The sequence below is a fragment of the Corvus moneduloides genome, chromosome 12 (genome assembly GCF_009650955.1).
Source record: "Corvus moneduloides isolate bCorMon1 chromosome 12, bCorMon1.pri, whole genome shotgun sequence".
Lineage (NCBI taxonomy): Eukaryota > Metazoa > Chordata > Aves > Passeriformes > Corvidae > Corvus > Corvus moneduloides.
Window position 1 is genome coordinate 19,872,134 of NC_045487.1, and position 21,622 is coordinate 19,893,755.

General features: G+C 52.1%; 2 protein-coding genes across 3 annotated transcripts in view; one reads left to right on the top strand and one right to left on the bottom strand.

Moving 5' to 3' along the window:
• KIAA0355 (KIAA0355 ortholog) overlaps positions 1 to 19,516 on the top strand; it is a 65,461-nt gene extending 45,945 nt beyond the window's left edge. For both annotated transcript variants that reach the window (XM_032121594.1, XM_032121595.1), the window contains exons 9-14: positions 8,155 to 8,280; positions 8,750 to 9,735; positions 13,024 to 13,189; positions 14,062 to 14,196; positions 16,323 to 16,401; positions 16,816 to 19,516. In XM_032121594.1, the coding sequence (XP_031977485.1) occupies positions 8,155 to 8,280; positions 8,750 to 9,735; positions 13,024 to 13,189; positions 14,062 to 14,196; positions 16,323 to 16,401; positions 16,816 to 17,133 (1,810 nt within the window). In that variant the 3' untranslated portion in view covers positions 17,134 to 19,516. The remainder of the gene's footprint in view (positions 1 to 8,154; positions 8,281 to 8,749; positions 9,736 to 13,023; positions 13,190 to 14,061; positions 14,197 to 16,322; positions 16,402 to 16,815) is intronic.
• Positions 19,517 to 20,096: 580 nt separating this feature from the next.
• Positions 20,097 to 21,616, bottom strand: SS18L2 (SS18 like 2). Its single transcript, XM_032121608.1, has 3 exons — positions 21,489 to 21,616; positions 21,258 to 21,334; positions 20,097 to 20,650 (listed from the first exon to the last, which is right to left on the bottom strand). The coding sequence occupies exons 1-3, from the start codon at positions 21,555 to 21,557 to the stop codon at positions 20,563 to 20,565; spliced, it is 234 nt and encodes a 77-aa protein (XP_031977499.1). The 5' UTR covers positions 21,558 to 21,616; the 3' UTR covers positions 20,097 to 20,562.
• Between the last annotated feature and the right edge of the window lie 6 nt (positions 21,617 to 21,622).

The following is a 21,622-nucleotide window of genomic DNA, read 5'->3' on the forward strand; positions in this document are numbered from 1 at the left end:
TCCTCGTGGTGCTGCTGGCACGTGCAGGAGGAATGTCCCGGCCCCGTTTCCCAGGGAAGGAAGGGAGTCCCGGCCCCGTTTCCCAGGGAAGGAAGGGGGTCCCGGCCCCGTTTCCCAGGGAAGGAAGGGGGTCCCGGTGCTGTTCCCCAGGGAAGGAAGGGGGTCCCGGCCCCGTTTCCCAGGGAAGGAAGGGGGTCCCGGTGCTGTTCCCCAGGGAAGGAAGGGGGTCCCGGCCCCGTTTCCAGGGAAGGAAGGGGGTCCCGGCGCCGTTGCCCAGGGAAGGAAGGGGGTCCCGGCGCTGTTTCCAGGGAAGGAAGGGGTCCCGGCCCCGTTTCCAGGGAAGGAAGGGGTCCCGGCCCCGTTTCCAGGGAAGGAAGGGGGTCCCGGCGCTGTTTCCAGGGAAGGAAGGGGTCCCGGCCCCGTTTCCAGGGAAGGAAGGGGTCCCGGCCCCGTTTCCAGGGAAGGAAGGGGGTCCCGGCGCTGTTTCCAGGGAAGGAAGGGGGTCCCGGCGCCGTTTCCAGGGAAGGAAGGGGTCCCGGCGCCGTTTCCAGGGAAGGAAGGGGGTCCCGGCCCCGTTTCCAGGGAAGGAAGGGGGTCCCGGCGCCGTTTCCAGGGAAGGAAGGGGGTCCCGGCGCCGTTTCCAGGGAAGGAAGGGGGTCCCGGCGCCGTTTCCAGGGAAGGAAGGGGTCCCGGCCCCGTTTCCAGGGAAGGAAGGGGTCCCGGCGCCGTTTCCAGGGAAGGAAGGGGTCCCGGTGCTGTTTCCTCGGGAAGGAAGGGGTCTCGGCGCTGTTTCCAGGGAAGGAAGGGGTCCCGGCGCTGTTTCCAGGGAAGGAAGGGGTCCCGGCGCCGTTTCCAGGGAAGGAAGGGGTCCCGGCGCTGTTTCCAGGGAAGGAAGGGGTCCCGGCCCCGTTTCCAGGGAAGGAAGGGGTCCCGGCCCCGTTTCCAGGGAAGGAAGGGGTCCCGGCGCTGTTGCCCAGGGAAGGAAGGGGTCCCGGCGCTGTTTCCAGGGAAGGAACGGGTCCCGGCGCCGTTTCCCGGGAAGGAAGGGGTCCCGGCCCCGTTTCCAGGGAAGGAAGGGGTCCCGGCGCTGTTTCCAGGGAAGGAAGGGGGTCCCGGCCCCGTTTCCAGGGAAGGAAGGGGTCCCGGCGCCGTTTCCAGGGAAGGAAGGGGTCCCGGCGCCGTTTCCAGGGAAGGAAGGGGTCCCGGCGCCGTTTCCAGGGAAGGAAGGGGTCCCGGCGCCGTTTCCAGGGAAGGAAGGGGTCCCGGCCCCGTTTCCAGGGAAGGAAGGGGTCCCGGCGCCGTTTCCAGGGAAGGAAGGGGTCCCGGCGCCGTTTCCAGGGAAGGAAGGGGTCCCGGCCCCGTTTCCAGGGAAGGAAGGGGTCCCGGCCCCGTTTCCAGGGAAGGAAGGGGTCCCGGCGCTGTTGCCCAGGGAAGGAAGGGGTCCCGGCGCTGTTTCCAGGGAAGGAAGGGGTCCCGGCGCCGTTTCCCGGGAAGGAAGGGGTCCCGGCCCCGTTTCCAGGGAAGGAAGGGGTCCCGGCGCTGTTTCCAGGGAAGGAATGGGGTCCCGGCCCCGTTTCCAGGGAAGGAAGGGGGTCCCGGCGCCGTTTCCAGGGAAGGAAGGGGTCCCGGCGCCGTTTCCAGGGAAGGAAGGGGTCCCGGCCCCGTTTCCAGGGAAGGAAGGGGTCCCGGCCCCGTTTCCAGGGAAGGAAGGGGTCCCGGCCCCGTTTCCAGGGAAGGAAGGGGTCCCGGCGCTGTTGCCCAGGGAAGGAAGGGGTCCCGGCGCTGTTTCCAGGGAAGGAAGGGGTCCCGGCGCCGTTTCCCGGGAAGGAAGGGGTCCCGGCCCCGTTTCCAGGGAAGGAAGGGGTCCCGGCGCTGTTTCCAGGGAAGGAAGGGGGTCCCGGCCCCGTTTCCAGGGAAGGAAGGGGGTCCCGGCGCCGTTTCCAGGGAAGGAAGGGGTCCCGGCCCCGTTTCCAGGGAAGGAAGGGGTCCCGGCCCCGTTTCCAGGGAAGGAAGGGGGTCCCGGCGCCGTTTCCAGGGAAGGAAGGGGTCCCGGCCCCGTTTCCAGGGAAGGAAGGGGTCCCGGCCCCGTTTCCAGGGAAGGAAGGGGGTCCCGGCGCCGTTTCCAGGGAAGGAAGGGGTCCCGGCGCCGTTTCCAGGGAAGGAAGGGGGTCCCGGCGCCGTTTCCAGGGAAGGAAGGGGTCCCGGCGCCGTTTCCAGGGAAGGAAGGGGTCCCGGCCCCGTTTCCAGGGAAGGAAGGGGTCCCGGCGCCGTTTCCAGGGAAGGAAGGGGTCCCGGAGCTGTTTCCAGGGAAGGAAGGGGTCCCGGAGCCGTTTCCAGGGAAGGAAGGGGGTCCCGGTGCTGTTTCCAGGGAAGGAAGGGGTCCCGGCCCCGTTTCCAGGGAAGGAAGGGGTCCCGGCCCCGTTTCCAGGGAAGGAAGGGGGTCCCGGCGCCGTTTCCAGGGAAGGAAGGGGTCCCGGCGCCGTTTCCAGAGAAGGAAGGGGTCCCGGCGCCGTTTCCAGGGAAGGAAGGGGTCCCGGCGCCGTTTCCAGGGAAGGAAGGGGTCCCGGCGCTGTTTCCAGGGAAGGAAGGGGTCCCGGCGCCGTTTCCAGGGAAGGAAGGGGTCCCGGCCCCGTTTCCAGGGAAGGAAGGGGTCCCGGCGCCGTTGCCCAGGGAAGGAAGGGGGTCCCGGCGCTGTTTCCAGGGAAGGAAGGGGTCCCGGCGCTGTTTCCAGGGAAGGAAGGGGTCCCGGCGCCGTTTCCAGGGAAGGAAGGGGGTCCCGGCGCCGTTTCCCAGGAAGGAAGGGGGTCCCGGCCCCGTTTCCAGGGAAGGAAGGGGGTCCCGGCCCCGTTTCCAGGGAAGGAAGGGGGTCCCGGCCCCGTTTCCAGGGAAGGAAGGGGGTCCCGGCGCCGTTTCCAGGGAAGGAAGGGGGTCCCGGCGCCGTTTCCAGGGAAGGAAGGGGTCCCGGCCCCGTTTCCAGGGAAGGAAGGGGTCCCGGCGCCGTTTCCAGGGAAGGAAGGGGTCCCGGTGCTGTTTCCTCGGGAAGGAAGGGATCTCGGCGCCGTTTCCAGGGAAGGAAGGGGTCCCGGCGCTGTTTCCAGGGAAGGAAGGGGTCCCGGCGCCGTTTCCAGGGAAGGAAGGGGTCCCGGCGCCGTTTCCAGGGAAGGAAGGGGTCCCGGCGCCGTTTCCAGGGAAGGAAGGGGTCCCGGCGCCGTTTCCAGGGAAGGAAGGGGTCCCGGCGCCGTTTCCAGGGAAGGAAGGGGTCCCGGCGCCGTTTCCAGGGAAGGAAGGGGTCCCGGCGCCGTTTCCAGGGAAGGAAGGGGTCCCGGAGCCGTTTCCAGGGAAGGAAGGGGTCCCGGCCCCGTTTCCAGGGAAGGAAGGGGTCCCGGCCCCGTTTCCAGGGAAGGAAGGGGTCCCGGCCCCGTTTCCAGGGAAGGAAGGGGTCCCGGCCCCGTTTCCAGGGAAGGAAGGGGTCCCGGCCCCGTTTCCAGGGAAGGAAGGGGGTCCCGGCGCCGTTTCCAGGGAAGGAAGGGGTCCCGGCGCCGTTTCCAGGGAAGGAAGGGGTCCCGGCGCCGTTTCCAGGGAAGGAAGGGGTCCCGGCGCCGTTTCCAGGGAAGGAAGGGGTCCCGGCGCCGTTTCCAGGGAAGGAAGGGGTCCCGGCGCCGTTTCCAGGGAAGGAAGGGGTCCCGGCCCCGTTTCCAGGGAAGGAAGGGGTCCCGGCGCTGTTGCCCAGGGAAGGAAGGGGTCCCGGCGCTGTTTCCAGGGAAGGAAGGGGTCCCGGCGCCGTTTCCCGGGAAGGAAGGGGTCCCGGCCCCGTTTCCAGGGAAGGAAGGGGGTCCCGGCGCCGTTTCCAGGGAAGGAAGGGGTCCCGGCCCCGTTTCCAGGGAAGGAAGGGGTCCCGGCCCCGTTTCCAGGGAAGGAAGGGGTCCCGGCGCTGTTGCCCAGGGAAGGAAGGGGTCCCGGCGCTGTTTCCAGGGAAGGAAGGGGGTCCCGGCGCCGTTTCCAGGGAAGGAAGGGGTCCCGGCGCTGTTTCCAGGGAAGGAAGGGGGTCCCGGCCCCGTTTCCAGGGAAGGAAGGGGTCCCGGCGCCGTTTCCAGGGAAGGAAGGGGTCCCGGCGCCGTTTCCAGGGAAGGAAGGGGTCCCGGCCCCGTTTCCAGGGAAGGAAGGGGTCCCGGCCCCGTTTCCAGGGAAGGAAGGGGTCCCGGCGCGGTTGCCCAGGGAAGGAAGGGGTCCCGGCGCTGTTTCCAGGGAAGGAAGGGGTCCCGGCGCCGTTTCCCGGGAAGGAAGGGGTCCCGGCCCCGTTTCCAGGGAAGGAAGGGGTCCCGGCGCCGTTTCCAGGGAAGGAAGGGGTCCCGGCCCCGTTTCCAGGGAAGGAAGGGGTCCCGGCGCTGTTGCCCAGGGAAGGAAGGGGTCCCGGCGCTGTTTCCAGGGAAGGAAGGGGGTCCCGGCCCCGTTTCCAGGGAAGGAAGGGGTCCCGGCGCCGTTTCCAGGGAAGGAAGGGGTCCCGGCGCTGTTTCCAGGGAAGGAAGGGGTCCCGGCGCTGTTTCCAGGGAAGGAAGGGGGTCCCGGCCCCGTTTCCAGGGAAGGAAGGGGTCCCGGCGCCGTTTCCAGGGAAGGAAGGGGTCCCGGCGCCGTTTCCAGGGAAGGAAGGGGTCCCGGCCCCGTTTCCAGGGAAGGAAGGGGTCCCGGCCCCGTTTCCAGGGAAGGAAGGGGTCCCGGCGCTGTTGCCCAGGGAAGGAAGGGGTCCCGGCGCTGTTTCCAGGGAAGGAAGGGGTCCCGGCGCCGTTTCCCGGGAAGGAAGGGGTCCCGGCCCCGTTTCCAGGGAAGGAAGGGGTCCCGGCGCCGTTTCCAGGGAAGGAAGGGGTCCCGGCCCCGTTTCCAGGGAAGGAAGGGGTCCCGGCGCTGTTGCCCAGGGAAGGAAGGGGTCCCGGCGCTGTTGCCCAGGGAAGGAAGGGGTCCCGGCGCTGTTTCCAGGGAAGGAAGGGGGTCCCGGCGCCGTTTCCAGGGAAGGAAGGGGTCCCGGCGCTGTTTCCAGGGAAGGAAGGGGGTCCCGGCCCCGTTTCCAGGGAAGGAAGGGGTCCCGGCGCCGTTTCCAGGGAAGGAAGGGGTCCCGGCGCCGTTTCCAGGGAAGGAAGGGGTCCCGGCCCCGTTTCCAGGGAAGGAAGGGGTCCCGGCCCCGTTTCCAGGGAAGGAAGGGGTCCCGGCGCTGTTGCCCAGGGAAGGACGGGGTCCCGGCGCTGTTTCCAGGGAAGGAAGGGGTCCCGGCGCCGTTTCCCGGGAAGGAAGGGGTCCCGGCCCCTTTTCCAGGGAAGGAAGGGGTCCCGGCGCCGTTTCCAGGGAAGGAAGGGGTCCCGGCCCCGTTTCCAGGGAAGGAAGGGGTCCCGGCGCTGTTGCCCAGGGAAGGAAGGGGTCCCGGCGCTGTTTCCAGGGAAGGAAGGGGGTCCCGGCCCCGTTTCCAGGGAAGGAAGGGGTCCCGGCGCCGTTTCCAGGGAAGGAAGGGGTCCCGGCGCTGTTTCCAGGGAAGGAAGGGGTCCCGGCGCTGTTTCCAGGGAAGGAAGGGGGTCCCGGCCCCGTTTCCAGGGAAGGAAGGGGTCCCGGCGCCGTTTCCAGGGAAGGAAGGGGTCCCGGCGCCGTTTCCAGGGAAGGAAGGGGTCCCGGCCCCGTTTCCAGGGAAGGAAGGGGTCCCGGCCCCGTTTCCAGGGAAGGAAGGGGTCCCGGCGCTGTTGCCCAGGGAAGGAAGGGGTCCCGGCGCGGTTTCCAGGGAAGGAAGGGGTCCCGGCGCCGTTTCCCGGGAAGGAAGGGGTCCCGGCCCCGTTTCCAGGGAAGGAAGGGGTCCCGGCGCTGTTTCCAGGGAAGGAAGGGGGTCCCGGCCCCGTTTCCAGGGAAGGAAGGGGGTCCCGGCCCCGTTTCCAGGGAAGGAAGGGGTCCCGGCGCCGTTTCCAGGGAAGGAAGGGGTCCCGGCCCCGTTTCCAGGGAAGGAAGGGGTCCCGGCCCCGTTTCCAGGGAAGGAAGGGGTCCCGGCCCCGTTTCCAGGGAAGGAAGGGGTCCCGGCGCTGTTGCCCAGGGAAGGAAGGGGTCCCGGCGCTGTTTCCAGGGAAGGAAGGGGTCCCGGCGCCGTTTCCAGGGAAGGAAGGGGTCCCGGCCCCGTTTCCAGGGAAGGAAGGGGTCCCGGCGCTGTTTCCAGGGAAGGAAGGGGTCCCGGCGCCGTTTCCAGGGAAGGAAGGGGGTCCCGGCGCCGTTTCCAGGGAAGGAAGGGGTCCCGGCCCCGTTTCCAGGGAAGGAAGGGGTCCCGGCGCCGTTTCCAGGGAAGGAAGGGGTCCCGGTGCTGTTTCCTCGGGAAGGAAGGGGTCTCGGCGCTGTTTCCAGGGAAGGAAGGGGTCCCGGCGCTGTTTCCAGGGAAGGAAGGGGTCCCGGCGCCGTTTCCAGGGAAGGAAGGGGTCCCGGCGCTGTTTCCAGGGAAGGAAGGGGTCCCGGCCCCGTTTCCAGGGAAGGAAGGGGTCCCGGCCCCGTTTCCAGGGAAGGAAGGGGTCCCGGCCCCGTTTCCAGGGAAGGAAGGGGTCCCGGCGCCGTTTCCAGGGAAGGAAGGGGTCCCGGCGCTGTTTCCAGAGAAGGAAGGGGTCCCGGCGCCGTTTCCAGGGAAGGAAGGGGTCCCGGCGCCGTTTCCAGGGAAGGAAGGGGTCCCGGCGCTGTTTCCAGGGAAGGAAGGGGTCCCGGCGCCGTTTCCAGGGAAGGAAGGGGTCCCGGCGCCGTTTCCAGGGAAGGAAGGGGTCCCGGCCCCGTTTCCAGGGAAGGAAGGGGTCCCGGCCCCGTTTCCAGGGAAGGAAGGGGTCCCGGCGCTGTTGCCCAGGGAAGGAAGGGGTCCCGGCGCCGTTTCCAGGGAAGGAAGGGGTCCCGGCGCCGTTTCCCGGGAAGGAAGGGGTCCCGGCCCCGTTTCCAGGGAAGGAAGGGGTCCCGGCGCTGTTTCCAGGGAAGGAAGGGGGTCCCGGCCCCGTTTCCAGGGAAGGAAGGGGGTCCCGGCGCCGTTTCCAGGGAAGGAAGGGGTCCCGGCCCCGTTTCCAGGGAAGGAAGGGGTCCCGGCCCCGTTTCCAGGGAAGGAAGGGGGTCCCGGCGCCGTTTCCAGGGAAGGAAGGGGTCCCGGCCCCGTTTCCAGGGAAGGAAGGGGTCCCGGCGCCGTTTCCAGGGAAGGAAGGGGGTCCCGGCGCCGTTTCCAGGGAAGGAAGGGGTCCCGGCGCCGTTTCCAGGGAAGGAAGGGGGTCCCGGCGCCGTTTCCAGGGAAGGAAGGGGTCCCGGCGCTGTTTCCTCGGGAAGGAAGGGGGTCCCGGCGCTGTTGCCCAGGGAAGGAAGGGGGTCCCGGCGCTGTTTCCAGGGAAGGAAGGGGGTCCCGGCGCTGTTGCCCAGGGAAGGAAGGGGGTCCCGGCGCTGTTTCCAGGGAAGGAAGGGGTCCCGGCGCCGTTTCCAGGGAAGGAAGGGGTCCCGGCGCCGTTTCCAGGGAAGGAAGGGGTCCCGGCGCCGTTTCCAGGGAAGGAAGGGGTCCCGGCCCCGTTTCCCAGGGAAGGAAGGGGTCCCGGCGCCGTTTCCAGGGAAGGAAGGGGGTCCCGGCGCCGTTTCCAGGGAAGGAAGGGGGTCCCGGCGCCGTTTCCAGGGAAGGAAGGGGTCCCGGCGCTCCGGGCTCGCTGCCGGGACAGCGCCTCCTGCTGCCGCTCGGCGGCACCGCGGGGCCGCTGCCGGGAGCGCCGCGGGGCCGCACGGTCCCGGCTCAGGGACAGCTTCCCCTCGGTGTGGGATATGCGGAATCATCTCCTCATGGGCTCTGCCAGGCTCGGGCTCTCGGCGTGTGCTGGGCTGTGTCAGGCTCTCGCGTATTCCAGAAACGGGTGTTGTGTGTTTGGTGGTTGTTGCTGCCGTGCCTGAACTGTGCCTGCTGAAGAGCTCGTCAGTGTGGATTTCAATGCACTGTACTGCTGAACCTCCAGTTAGATTAGCTGTGTGCTCTGCAGCAGGCAGAGACTGCTCAGGCTGCCCCAGGAACCCCCAGGCATTCATGTGTTGTTCTGCAGGAGTGCAGCAATTGGCCTTCTGTATTCTGACTGATATGGTAGAATTGTTTAATGTAAAAAATGAGCGTTTTTGTTTCTAATTTAAACTTAACAATGGCAGGTGTCTGAAAGAAGATCCAGCTACAATGTCTTTGCTACAGAGGAGTCTGGATCCGGAGAAGACTTTGGGACTGGTAGATGTGCTCTATACTGCTGTGTTTGATACACACAGGTGGAAGGAAGGAAGGTACATCTCTTTTCTACTTCCAACTAAGCTGTCATTGCTGAATGATCTGTGCTGAGGGATTTGATTGTACCAGCTCATCTGAAGGGGAAAACAGGAGTCAAACTGAGAGTGAAACCTTGTTAATCCCCACAGATACGTTCTGGGTACATCCAGAGATACAGGAGGCTGCTTAAAACCAAACCAGCAGCTTATCCAAGGGTAAAAAAGTATTTGCTTCTCTCTTACAAAAATACTTGATTTATATTAAATTGGTCTCCATTTAGGTCTTGAAGCACAATTAAAATCTAAGGAATGGAAAGTATTGCAAATACGAGGAATAATTTACTTTGTTACCTTAAGAAGTAGCTGGTGGACTTGGCAGTCTGCTGTTGTTTCTTTCTTGAGCTGTTATTGAAATACACATTTTCCCCCAAAGTACCAGATTGGTTTGTATTAGGTGGTTTGATATACATGTTTTTTGTTGATGCAGGGAGCAAGCTTTGCCTTGTATTCAGATCCAGTTACAGCGTGAAATCTCAGACTTTGGGAGCCAAGTTGACATGCCATCGGGGAATGGAAGCAAATCTTCAGGGGGTCTGCAAAAGACATTCTCAAAACTGACTTCACGGTTTACAAAAAAAACTTCCTGCACCAGTACAAGTAACACAGGAAGTTACTCAATCCCCAATACACCTTCAAAAAATGTCTTCATAAGTTCCAGCTCAGAGGAGAAAGCTAAAATGCCTGCTAACATGGACGCACGCTTGCAGAACATTCTGAACATCGGTAACTTCCCTCGGACCGCGGATCCCCTGCAGTCAGTTCAGAGCACAAATAACCAGCTCGTCAATGGGTTTCTAGTGGAAAGACGGGACAGCTTCTTCAAACCAGATGATGGCAAGGATGACAAAGGTATGAATTTACCAACTGACCAAGAAATGCAGGATGTTATAGATTTCTTGTCTGGTTTTAACATGGGCAAATCCCAGCAGACTTCTCCGATGGTGAAAAGAAGGAACTCTGTTGCATCCTCCACAGCAACAGAGCAAAAGTCAGGAGCAGTTCAACAGCAGCCGCAGTCTGTGTCTCACACCCCACTGCATCCTCCTCAGCAAGGCTTGTCCCAGCAGCAGTCCCAAAAGCAGCAGCAGCAAATGCAGTATTACCAACCCTTGCTTCAACCTATTGGACCACAGCAACGTGTACCTGCCAAATGGCTCAGTAATTCTTCACAGCAGCAAGCCCCGGCTGTTGGAGCTGGATTGTCTCATATAAATCAGTGGAACAATCCTGGTTTTTCAGATTTAAGCTCTGATTTGTACAGCTTGGGTCTTGTGAGCAGCTATATGGACAATATGATGTCAGAGATGTTAGGACAGAAACCACAAGGACCTAGAAACAACACATGGCCAAATCGTGACCAAACTGATGGAGTGTTTGGGATGTTGGGAGAAATCCTGCCTTTTGACCCTGCAGGTGTGTGTCTTTTCCTTTATTATGCTTTTTGTAAAGGTCTTTTGTGTGAATACTGTGAAAAATTGCTGGCAATAACTGTCATTTCCTCGTGCTGCCCACCAGATGTAAGGGTGCTGACCAATGCAAGCAGGGATTTGTGTGTGTGCCTATTTGCTTTTTTAACAGAAGGTGATCTTAAAACTCTTATTAATAAGCAAGCATGGGAACTAACTCACTTGTTTCTTGTGCCAGTTGTAGTAGTTCTGTAGTAGTTCTCCTTTCCTATATGGAGCACAGCAGAGTACTGAAATGATACTTACAGATGATGTTCCTCATGTTCTTAGTTTGTAAAATGGTTTAAAATCAAAATCTTGAGTGCAGGTGTTTTCCCTCTCCTCAAAATTATTCTTCCTGCTTTTTACCAGTCTTGTGACCTGAAGATAAGCCAGGTTGCATCTTTCCCATATCCCCACATTCTCCCTCCATTGCTCCCCAATTCCATGGGACTCATACTGGTTCCTGTTCCGCAGCTGGTTCTGCAATGAAAAGCTTGGATGTCAAAGGATTAGAGACTAAAGAGCAAGTGCCATGGGGTTTGCCACATGTGTTTAGACCACCAGTAAATTGTAGACATAGATTAATTATTCAATCTCAAAGATGACGTGAGATAAAATTTTAGAGTCATAAGCAAATAGCTACAGACCAAGAAATCGACTGTGGAATGTAAGAGGAGATGAACCTTTGATCCCCGTGCGGGCCATTGGCTCGGAACTGGACTTGATGATCTTTGTGGGCCTTTTCCAACTCAGAATATTCTGTGTTTCTGATGGTAGTGTTAAGAACAGCTTACACAGCTGCTACCTTGTAAATGTAACTTCGGTTGGCCTCGAACACAGCTGTCAGAATGTTGTAGTGTGCATTTATGGCAACTGCCTGGAGGGAGGAGCAGGAGAACAGGGAAACCTTTTATCAAAGTAGGGCTCAGTTTCCCGCACTCATCTGTGTTTGGAATGTGTAGGCGTCTCAAACCAGCTCCTTTGACTCATAATTATGATAGTTATTTTGTCAACTTAGTTGATAAATTAGTGGAGTTTCTACAGCAAAAATAGCACCATAGTTATGTTGTTGCTTAACAACTGTAAGTCTGAATTAGCATCATCTTTCTTAAACAGAGTGTAGACTGAAGGATTATCACAGCCTCTAAGGAAGGACAAAATTATTTTCAGCAAGCACTAAATCCACGTGTGCTAGGGAAAAGAAAGCAGGTATGCAAAGGACTGGCATTTCCAGCATTTTGAATCCATTCTATTTCTGTGGTATTTTCCTTTTGCTCTACATAAAACTACTTGTTTTTTTCCATTTAATTAATGTCAAGGACATAGAAAGTGGTACTTGGAAAAGGTGACTTACTCAAGTTCATAAATGGTGCTCAGTGGATTAAGATACACACTTCTGCAGTTGTAGTGATAAGTAAACAGTATTTTTCACAGATCTGGAGTTTAAAAAACTAAAACCAAACAAAAATCCTTCCAACTGAATACTTTTCCATTAGAAAGAACATTTTTTCATAGAACTTACCAGGTTGAGCTGTGGTGTAGAAATTTTCATTTTAAGCTTTAGTGTAGTACAAAAAGCTGTAAAACAGAAAATGGTTTTTCATTTCCAGGCTGTACCCTAGGACTGTACATTTGTGATTTGAAACAAACTACATTACTTTTTTGATAAATACTTTGAGAGTCTGAAAATGATGGCTTTCTTCAGATGCAAAACTGCTGATTAACAATTCATAAAATCCATGGTTTTCATGTTGAAGGCTTAACTAGTCCCAGAAATGTATTTTGTAGTATTTTTATCATCACTAAGAACTTGATGAAGGAATATTGCAATAAGAGCTAGCAGAAGGAATGTTGGTAACTCCAATCTTTTGGAGTAAAAAAACTATCTGATAAAAAACTGTTCATGTGGTGTTTTCAGTGAGGTAAGAATTAACACAAGTTTCTATTTTGAATATACCAGCACTTTAGCACTTAATGCTGTCCACAGGTAAAAAATGCCTGGATGTCCAGAATCCATATATTCTTAGATCTGAGGAACTGTCTGGCTTCCAGCCTCATCTTACTCAGAGGGAGAACAAGCACTAGTGGGGATGTTTTGTTCCTAGATGGCTCTCAGCCCTTGCTTGATAAAGGATGCAGAGAAACAAAGTTATCTTCTTCACTGTCTTTTTAATTTGCATCCAGCAAAACATTGTGGAGCTCTTTTCTGGATGTGTCAAATGAGAACAAGGAAACCTATCTTCTAAATGCAGTATTGAATGTAGGGAGCTGTCAGATGAAAGAGATTTCTGCTTTGTGAGCTGTGCATGATTGTTGGATGTTCTTCAGTCTTCACTCTTAATCTCAAACTGAGACTGGCAAGCCAGTGGCTCATTAGTTCCCACTGCAATTACTGTGCATGTAGTCTAGACATTTTCCATAAATCCAGTCAGATTGCCAAGTTTTTTCCCAGAGAAGAAAAAAATAAAGGCAAAAGAAAGAGAAGCTGTGGAAACTCAGTTACGGTGACTCATATCAGCAGTCTTCTGAATACAGCAATTGCTTGCTCTGATCAATGGAGCATTTGAAGCACTTGCATTAAGGCTTTTGCTGTGTCTGCTCAAGACAGTGCTTATTCCTTATTGGATGCCTGGGACGCATAAAGCACATTGAGAATGGAAGAATTTTTAAATTACTACTTTTTTCTGTAAAATACAATTATTATTCTGAAATATTTTGTAGGTCAGGATCAGAAAGTTTTCAAGATGGTCTCATCCTTGTAGGAAGGAGGCAGTTTTGGCACGCTGTGTTCTACTATGAGCTGAGATTCTGATTTCCCAAGTAAGCAGGATCACAACATAGCTGGAAATCATGTTGCACTCTGGTATCAGCTACAGTAATTGTTCTGCTCTTTTTCACGGAGCATGGATAAATGTACAGACAGCGTCCGTTTCATCAGTGTCTGCTGATGGATATTGGACCTTTCAGCGTAGACATGATCATAGTACAAACACAATTTCCCTGATGGAATGCAAGGGGCAGGTGTACTTCCATGTGATAATTATTATCCACCACAGATGCTGTGTATCTAATTTTTGTAAAACATTTCTTGTTCAGTGTCCTTCACTGCTCCGTGAAGACCTGTCCACTACTGGTTGCCATTTATCATCAGGGAGGGAATGACTGTTGCGGGGTATGGTCAAACCTAAAGGATTGAAAGTGCAGCAGAAATAGCTGAGTGTCAGCAATGGACTTGTTGGTTTCTTTCATTCAGTTGGCTCTGATCCAGAGTTTGCCCGCTATGTTGCTGGGGTGAACCAGGCTATGCAACAGAAGAGGCAAGCACAGCATGTCCGTCGTCCAAGCACCACGCGTGGCAACTGGCCTCTTCCTGATGATCCTCATAAAACCTGGCCCTTTCCTGAGTATTTCACAGAGGGGTAAGAGACTGGACAGGCTGTATGTTCTTATTGTATGAGTTTATTTTGCACCCAGAATGTGGCAGAATGTGGGAATACTGGGTGTTTTTTCCAGTTGCTGCTGCATCTGTGAAAGCTGCACTTCAGTGTCAAGAATGAGCAATATGAGCTTTGCTGATCCCGAGGCACTGACATGCTTGATGCCATCTTTAGAGTGGAATGGATTCCGGGACTCCAGCAGAGGAAATAAGGAATTTATAGCATAAATGCATTCAGGGTGGTTTTCTTTGAGTATTTTGAAAACAACTTTCAAGACCTAGTTTTGATGAAAAGTGATGCTGTCAAAGTTGTGGTGCCTGACTGAATTCAGTTTTCCAGATTTTAGCCACTTAATCTTGCTACTGAAAGGCAGGTACCTCACAGCAGGTACATTTGTAGTTCTTAATCTCTTCCAAATCATAACTATGTACTACAGCAGAAGTGTTTCAAGATTCTTTGTCCATTTGTAATATAATGTAACAGCTGTGACTCTCTAGCATAAAACCAGTAGGATGGGTATATATTCTAGCTCAGTTTTGCAGTGAAAAAGTCGAGTACTTAGTGATTCCAAACCCAAGCATCACTTATTTCTCCTTCTTTTACAGGAGAGGTGCTTCTTATTAATATAATTATTTTAGTAAAATACATATAAAGAGGCTGTAACAGACAGAGCAGTTAATGTGACCACTCAGAGGTAGATAAGTGAAAGTATTTGTATTACTGGCACATTTTACCAAGTACTGAAATTTCGTGCTCCGAGGTATCACCTGTGACAAAGATTTAGCACAACTGCAGCACACAGTCTGGACCAGGCACTGTAAATACAAGGACTAATACAACTTTCTGTCTTGCAGTGATGTGACAAACAGCTGGTCTGGTACTCAAGGAGACTCTGCCAGCTCAAGTGATGAGACCTCCTCAGCTAACGGAGACAGTTTGTTCTCCATGTTCTCAGGGCCAGACCTTGTTGCTGCTGTAAAGCAGAGGAGGTGAGGAAAATGAACAGAAATAGACAACTTTATAAGATTCCTTTTGTTTATATATCATTTCATTTGAGTAGCCAGACAAAGGAAATTCCTGCCAATGAGACAAATCTACACAAACATGAGTTTGTGTACTACACTGGTGATGTGGACCAGTGGATTCCCAAAGTCAGTTGTATTAGCAGCTTTCTCCTTGTACAAGCACACGTGCAAACAGCCAGCTGTTCACTGAGGGTATGTTAGAAAAGCTCTGATGCTTTCCCCCTTCCATGAGAGTCTCCTTTGGGTGCCACTTCCTGGGACATTACGGGATCCTCACTGAATCGGTCTGGCAGAGAGTGCCTGGCTGCAGCTGGGCCGTGCCTGACGTGGGGCATTTGGATGCCAACGAGTGCCTTTGCTGGCCTCAGCTGCAGCTCCGTGGCACTGAGGAGAAGCTGCTGCTAACCTTGTGTGGACTTGTCTCACCTCGGCGGCTGCTGCTGCTGCTATTCTGGGAGCTGCAAATACACACCTGCTTAGTCCTTTATTTCTCACAGTAGGAAGAGGACGCCAAATTGCCTTGGTAAATAATTTCGGTAGCGGGAAAAACCAAGCCAGGATTTTCAACTACGAACAATCCACTTCTATGGGTAGTGTGAATTAGAGCAATTCTGCTTTTCTAAAGGGCTGGAACCTCAGTGATTCCACTGCAGATGGTAGTTAGAACAATAGTAACAAAAGGCACAAGATGAAGCATGAATACCAACCCAATTCCAGTCTGGGATTGTTCTCTCAAACTATTTTTCAGTCTTTTCTAAAAATAAAATACGTGGCCAAATATTCTGGCTTTGTTTACAATCAAAGAACAATTTGGAGTCAATACATAGATACAAGATTGTCTGTCTGCTTTTTGGTGAATGGGAAAGAAGTCAGTGCCAGTTTCTCACAGATTCTACCTGGATAGCTATTTTTATAAGCATTGTCAGAAATGAATCAACCGAAAGAGTAGCTACTTTCTGAATCTTTACACTTAACAGGGAGGGAACAAAAATTGAGCCTCAGTGAATGTTAAATTGAAATTAATGGGAAAGAGCCATCTCATAAACAGTCACAGAAAAAGTAGTAATTATTTTTATTTATTAAAAAAACAGCAGGGAAGGAAAACACAGCAATAAATAAAGGGACGTACTGTGCCAAGCCAGTAGATCACTAGAAACTGATCATGGAGCAAGAAGAAAAGCCTGTGGTTTGTGTAGTGCTCTAAAGAGCAGAAGAAGGTTTCCAAAGAGGGTGCTTCAATGACCAAAAACGTCAGGTGAAGTAACAGTACTACTGTCTCCTGTTACTTGTAGGAAGAACAGTGTTCTATAGGTGAGGGCCTGACACCGGAGCTAAAGCTGGGCACTAAGAGGAGGTAGAAGGGGTTGAGTGTGCTAAAGCTGACCTGCAAAGGGCTGCTTACCCACGGAAGCCTGATTGGAGCATGCTAATTGGGTTTTTTTTTAACAAAAAGGATGAAATGAAAGAGTGTGCTTTAATCCAAACCCCTGCCCTTAAGCACTCCTCCTAAAAAAGAAAAAAGACCAAAAAACCCAAGAAAAAAAAATCTTCCAGAACATACGTGTGGTCAAGGACTTCTATTTGATAACTAGGCATCAGGCCACAAATTTAAAGTGAAGGTAGAACATCTTTCCTCAGTAAAATCAGTGTGCTTCAGCAGATGCTTCACTTGCTCAACTGTTCTTTTGTGTTGTCTGTTATTTCAGAAAAGATACTTAAAAAACCCAAAAAACCAAAAGAAACCCAGCCACAAGAGCAGGTAACAGAAGAAAAACCACAATTTCTGGCACATTTCTTCCAAGTGGGCAAAAGTCTATCCCAGCTTCACTTTCACCTCCACAAAAATGTTTAAGTGTAGCTCCAGAACTACTGCACTGTCAAGTCCCTGACAATTTCTGTATTGTTGCTTTTACCTGTACTGAATAGAAAGTACATGAAACCAGATGTTTCTGAAAACACACGCACTGAAAACAGTACTGTAGGCTGCCAGGTTGACAGACTGAAACCACAGAATGGTCTGTGCCAGTGGCAGATTAATGAGGGTGACTCATTTAAAACCAAAAAGTAAATGTCTCTCTCTTTCTGGGCAGAAAACACAGCAGTGGTGAACAAGAACCCAGCACGCTGCCATCTCCTCCTCTTCTCTCTGCAGCAGATGACCGCAGTCAGGTGAGCTCAGCGTGGCTTTGCTTAGTTCTTTCTCCTCCTGGCATTTGGGGGTGGGCCTGCACGAGGCAGACAACTGGAAAAGCATCTGTATCTCCAGATTGCTTACTTCAGTGAGAACCTAAACCATCTGCACTCAAGTAGCATGAGATGCTTTTGTCAAAGTCACCAAGCTTAAATACTAAAATTGGAAGTCACTTACCTTTCTCCCTTTTAGTGGGGCCACTGTGTGTCATGCTGAAGTAAATGTTTTTTAACAGGCAGATATTTTAAGATAGAGAGTGCTATATGTATGCATCAGTCCTGCTTTCAAATATAAACTAATCTTGTGAAAATATCTTAGGGAGGTGATAAGGTGACATGTTAAGTATTGTGTCAAGAAACCCAAACCAACCCCAACTGGTATCATTTTCTCAGGATAACAAGACCAAAACCTGGCCTCCCAAGGCCCCGTGGCAGCACACATCCTCTGTGCCGAGCACGCTGCCCAGCCAGAGCACGTCCCTGTACCCCATGAGCAGCCCCGTGAGCCAGTGGAGCGACACCATGCAGATGCTCCAGTCGCCCATGTGGGCCAGCGACTGCGCCCCGGCAGCCGGCATCTCCTCCAGCTTCGCCTACGCGCAGCAGCAGCAGCAATCCCAACAGGCTTCCCAGCACAAACAGATGAACAAGGGCTTTAAATCTTTCCCAGTAAAGCATGAACGCAGACCATCTTACCTGCACCAGTATTAACTGCTTTTCATACTGGAAAATGCAGCACAGGGCCAAATGAAAATTAATTACTTTCATTCACAGTGGTGTGTTGGCTATATCCTGTTTCTTTATTGATGTGGGATTGAGGGGGTTTGGATGAGATAGACAAACTCTCGAATTCTGATTTACAGTGCTGAGCAAATATGGCCAATATGTTTGGTGTACATGAAACAGTCCAAAACTGTGATGTAGAAATGCTTTTAAAAATGCATAATTGCCTTTACTTTCAAGACATTTTTTTTTCTAAAAAGAACTGCTGAAGGACTACCATACAAGAAACACTGTATTTTATAGCTATTTTTCATATAGATTTATAGTTAAAACATCTTACTGAAACACATTGAATATGTTGAAGCAAATATATAGCGGTCACTTTGCTCAATGCTGTTTGTGTTTAAATTTATAAAGGACAAGCTGTAGAGCCTTTGTATTCTCCATTACAGCCTGTGGGCAGCTTTTTTAAAATGGAGGGCAACAGCAGCTTTTCCTGTGCCACACAAGCGAGTTCATTTGAGAACTGCTGCAGAAACAGCTGCAAAACGGAGTTTTGTGGCAGTTTCCTTACTCTAGGTGAAGATCAGCAGAACCACTCAGCCTTGTGTCGCCAACGTTACCCGAGCTGCTTGACACAGATGGCACCTGTGTGGACAGGGGGCCCCTGGTTCTCACACAAAGTGTCCTATGGCTGCGTTGGCCAAAGGCACTGTCCACACGGTGCTCCCGCAGTGTGTGAAAGCAAAGCCTGAGAGACTACTTGCATTTATTTAAAGTCTTATTTCAGATGCTACAGTTGATTAAAAATTGTGAGCTGGCTCAGAAGATACTAAAACTGAAATGTGGGGTAGCAGTTAGTTAAAAGAACATTATTTTTTTTAAAAGGATAAAGTAATTATTTGCAGTCAATATGTGCCATTAAGTGAACCTGTGGAATTAGGAATAATCTTCCAACCAAAGTGGATCGGGGAGAGTGACTGGTGCTTACAAATTGAAGAACAATGGTAAATATATGTATACCTATCCCACTGTATATGAATTGAGATTACAGAAGATTCTTTATATAGTTAGAGCTTATTTAAATTTTCATATTTCATCTTTGAAAGAGTCTAAAAACCACAATATTTTCTGGTATAAGAGTTTTGACAGTATTAATCTTATTTTTGTATTTTTCTTAAGTCATATCATTCTAATATGTTAACTACTAGTAAAATGGGTTATTAGTTCTAACTACATAATTTTTCAATGAAGATAAAGCACATTTTTTTTGTTTTGGTTTTACAAACTAAGTACATCTATATCTAAAGATACCAAAAATAAATACATTATATATATATATATAAATAAAAAAGTATACACAACACTAAAACTATTAAAACATTTGGGTATTTAAAACCCATCCACCTTTTTTGTTTGTATGGTGACGGGCTCTATTTGCAGGCCCAGATTGTTACCTTTTGTGCTGTTTGAGGATGCCAATGTTGCCTGTATTTATGATATTGTCACCATGTTTTCTGAAACTTCATACTTACCATGTTTACAAAGATTTGTTTGCTGTACATAGACTTTTTACAGTAATGTGCTTTGCACAATCAGTGTGGCTTCTGTCTGTAAATTGTTAATGGTCTGTACTACTATAATTTTGAAAACCCTCCACTGAAAATGTTAGTGGTTATTAACTTGATGAATGGTTTTGAGTTTCCTAAATCTTGTTGTTTAGATCTAATATTAAATCCCAAATTTGGTTGTACTTACTTGGTTATTCATACTAAGACCAAAATGGAAGTTAATGAAAACACTTAATTTTGAACTTTTTTCCTAACAAGTGCCCAAATGATTGCTATAGTTTTTGCAGTTTATTCATAATTACAAATGCTGGCAAGTTTCTGGACCTACGTAAGTGAATTGTGAAAACAAAGAAAGTTTGTCTGCATTTTGACCACGGTGGGTGCTACTCTGTCCTTTGCTTCCGATTGTTCTGAACACTGGTAATTTTAAGAATTGTTGCACTTGGCAAATGAGTCTTGCCCTTAAACTTCACTTACACTGCCAAGTGCAAGGGTTTGGTGCTTAGTTAACTTACCCTTATTGCAGTGCTTCTTGTGAATAGCTAACGCTTCTGAACTGGAACTGTACAGTTTGTATTTTAAAGCTTCTGTAAAAGTAAACTATTTGCTTTATTAAAGATATACATTTGATAGGTCATACCTGTTTAAAATATGCACCTTGCTGAAAATGAGCAGCACCTTAAACTGTAACTTTGGTTTGTAAACAAAGATCTTATTTCATTAACATGGGATTATTTAACAGTTTGAAAATTGTCAACTGCCTACTTACTGACTCTATCATATAAAAACAAACTTTATGCACAGTCCAATCTTTAAAGCTGCTTTCTCAAGTGATAGCACAGAAGAACATGGTCCAGACAATGCTTCAGCAGGGTCTTTGAACCAATAGCACAGATGAACATTGTCAAAATCACATTACTTGAATTTTTAGGAATCACAGAGTAAATAACTTTGATGGGAGTAAGCAAAAAGTAAACTCTATCCCGCTCCCTGCTGTGATCAAGGCTATTAGATTAGTGTGTGTTAATTGTTTAACTGGAATGCTGTATGCAAGGTGTGCAAAGCTGCTTTCTTCCTTCCTGGATAGGAGCACACAAGCATGCAGCTGGCCAGCAGTGCTGACAGTACCCAGGCAGCACATGAACCCATTCTGATTATGCAAGAATTGACTTGTTTACAGAGCATTTCAAGCACAGAGGAAAAGCCTTGATAAACTTGGGCAAAAGCTTCCTAAAATAACGGCTTGGTTTCTCCCTTGCACATAATTGCTGAGTGGTGTGGCAATCCCACCAGTCCTAGGAAAGTTAACACTTCTGTTTCACTAAATCACTGAGCAGCTCCTTTGTTCATGTATTACATTAATTCAGAATATACTACAACTTGCAAAGAACATCTTTAGTTTATTTAGCACGATTCTTCTCATACAGGATACAAAAGAGTCTACTGCTTTTATATATGGAACACATGCCTGACTTTGTCATGTTGGAGGTAGGAGTCACCTAGCGTAATGTTTGCCTTGTTATTATAGAACCTTACTCATCAAACAGGCTCTGCTTCCCATAGTGTGCTTCTGGGAATAGCCTGGTTGTCAGGACAGCACTGAACTGAGCTTTGCAGAGGGAAAAAGGAATGTGATAGTTATCATTCATAAGCTGTGTTAGTTACACTAACAGGGGAAAAGCTGCCTAATACTACATTGAAAACTACATTCACATTTTAAACACAGAAGTACAGATCACTTTTTACATGCTTTTTTCAAACCCACATCTTCTTGCCTCTCAGAGTGGGACTCTAAACTATTTCTACAGCCTCTGAAAGCAGTACTGCTCACGTCCAGGTATTGCAGTCACTCTACAGGCTTCTGCGTGCTGGGTGGAGTGGCATCAGCAATTGTAGCTAAATAAATGAGGTTTCTGTGCAGGATATGCTGGTACCTATGAGAGAAGGAAACACAGGATCTGGGAGACATGTTCTTTTCTAGACAACTCCCCATACCTGGATTTGTGTAAACTGATCAGTATTTGCAGTTAGGGAAAAAAATAGCAAACTAGAATAATGAATCAGAGGAAACTTAGCGTGTTATTCTGAATCCCGGTACAGTGCACTGAACTGCACTCTGCAGCCGAGCATGTCTACTACCCAACTTCGATGGGAAGCAGGACATTCAGCTCGCAATCCTGAAGGCTGCAGAAGGGCAGCAGAGCAGGAGAAAACAGAGCTGCCTGTCGGGCTGGTCTGAGCAGCTGCAGCGGGTCCCCCGCAGGTTCCGGAGCTGCAGAGCCGCCGTCTGGCTGCCCTGTTCTGACACCACTCGGTGTGACACGGGCAGGGAGGGCAGAGCGGGCGTCACAAGAACTCTGAGCAAACACCCTGAACAAGGCGGAAGGGTCACTCCGTGCTTTATGTGTCTCTGAAAATTATTTTGGGGAAATCCCTTTGTAAGCCCGGACGTATTTTCTTCTTAGCGGCAGGAAAGGTCTGGGAGTTCGACTCGCGTTTTACTCCAGTTACCCACACCTGAGCCCCGCGCCGGTTACTTACTGCACACAGTCGGTGGCGCGGCCCTTGCTCTGGTACTCCACGATGCACCGGATCAGCTGGTCGTTCTCCTCCAGCAGCTGCGGCACAGAGCGCTGTCACCGCCCGCCGCGGCCTCCGCCCCGCCCCGGCCGGCAGGGCCGGCTCTGCCCCAAGCGGGCCGGTAGGGCCCGCGTCACGGTCCGGCTCAGTCCCGGCCCCGTCCCGGCTCCGTCCCAGCCCAGTTTCGCTCACCCGCTGCAGCGTTTCCTGGTTTACCTCCGCCTTCCCGCGCAGCCGCTCCGGCACGAACGCCACGGACATGGCGGCTCCCGGCTGAGGGGCCCGGCGGCCCCGCCCCGGCCGTCGCGCACGCGCGCTGGGGCGCA

Excerpts from the sequence above, each read along its gene's own strand:
- SS18L2 (XM_032121608.1), bottom strand. The coding sequence starts at position 21,557 with ATGTCCGTGGCGTTCGTGCCGGAGCGGCTGCGCGGGAAGGCGGAGGTA. Across the intron at positions 21,335-21,488 it reads ACCAGGAAACGCTGCAGCGG|CTGCTGGAGGAGAACGACCA; the intron begins GTGAGCGAAACT and ends TCTGTGCCGCAG. Across the intron at positions 20,651-21,257 it reads CGCGCCACCGACTGTGTGCA|GTACCAGCATATCCTGCACA; the intron begins GTAAGTAACCGG and ends CTTCTCTCATAG.